Source organism: Wasmannia auropunctata, unplaced genomic scaffold (assembly GCF_000956235.1).
Source record: "Wasmannia auropunctata unplaced genomic scaffold, wasmannia.A_1.0 LD336076.1, whole genome shotgun sequence".
NCBI classification, from domain to species: Eukaryota; Metazoa; Arthropoda; class Insecta; order Hymenoptera; family Formicidae; genus Wasmannia; species Wasmannia auropunctata.
Window position 1 is genome coordinate 783867 of NW_012026814.1, and position 1457 is coordinate 785323.

Sequence of the window (1457 nt, forward strand, 5' to 3'; positions counted from 1 at the left end):
GAATTTATATACATACAATCCAATTCTATAAACTACGCGCAAATAAAAATTTTTGATCTTGAAACTCAATAACGCTTGAATCCAGCTGATATTTTTCAAAAAAAATTTTTACAGTATTTTAAAATATTTATTAACGTTAATCTTTTATTAAATTATTTGTCAATTTAATTTATGATATTGATTGATTTATACCATTAAGATGTCATAATCCAATTACAGAGCTGTATAAACATCTTAAGGTATTATTTGAAACAGTCTTAAAATAAGAACAAATAGAGAGAAATGATTTATCGAATTGACAGTTGAATCGACATTGGTACAATAATTTCGACATCAATTCAACATTGATTCTAATTGATGATCAGTTCTCACGGGATATGAATATAGCTAAAGACTAAAAATTAAATATACAAAAATATTGTAATAAATACAAAAAGTTTAAAATACGAAGAGTAACGATAAAAGTAACTATAATTCATTACTGTCACCGAAAAAATGTAACTACGTTACCGTACAGTCATCAAAAAATAGAATAACGCTGTTATCAAAAAAAGTAAGTGTAACGGTAACGGTATTACAAGTAACACGTTACTTTCAATCCTTGGTTTATCTATTATAAAATATAAATAAAACAAATCATAGAACTTTCTATACGTTATAGAGACCCTTACTAAAAAAGCATCTTCATAATATGTCTTCTGCCATGTTTTACAGTAGATATTTGACAGCGCACTTTAAATCTCTCATTTTTAGAACGATGAACATACTTTATGCTATTAGAGGACATCAGATTGAATTTATGTACTTTTGTCGCTTCATAATACTTTAGACTACTCCTTGGTTATCAAATTACGATGAATCTTTGAAAAAAGAATTCTGGCTCTCCTATTTTTGACACTATATTATAATAGTTTTCTGCTTGGATAACGCTGCTTGGACTTATTGTTAGCAAGACTTAATTGATTAATCGACGCTATGCAATGGAAAAATGAACATTCACTTTATAATTCTGCCATAAAATTTCAATAATTTGTTATGCAATTTTGTGAGGGTCAACAATTGATTATTTTATCTATATATCTTGCTGTTTTAGTCATTTTTGCCAAAATTTATTGTTAGTAACTTTGGGTCCAATATAGACGATTCTAGGCACTTATTAATTGACAAAATTTGTTCTTCAACAAATGGTTTTACAGTTTCCTTAAAATTTATTTGCCTTATGTTGTGTTTTTATTATATTCCATATCAAAAAGTAATACAGAATATCTTATACTTTAAATTCTAAACATAATCTTGAAGGGAAAAACTTACAAAAGGTCAAAAGGTCAAAAGGTTTTTGAATAGTCTTTTAAGTGCAATTTCATAGTAAAAAGTGTCCTTATCAATATCTGTTAATTTTGCAGTACTATGACAAACATGGTACTCATATGTATAATACAAGTATAGCGAACAATTAA

General features: G+C 26.8%; 1 protein-coding gene across 1 annotated transcript in view; it reads left to right on the forward strand.

Annotated features, from left to right (window-relative positions):
* The window catches only part of LOC105449478, an 8177-nt gene extending 6720 nt beyond the window's left edge, over positions 1-1457 (forward strand). Inside the window, exon 4 of the mRNA XM_011688735.1 lies at positions 1404-1457. Coding sequence (XP_011687037.1) covers positions 1404-1457 — 54 coding nt within the window. The remainder of the gene's footprint in view (positions 1-1403) is intronic.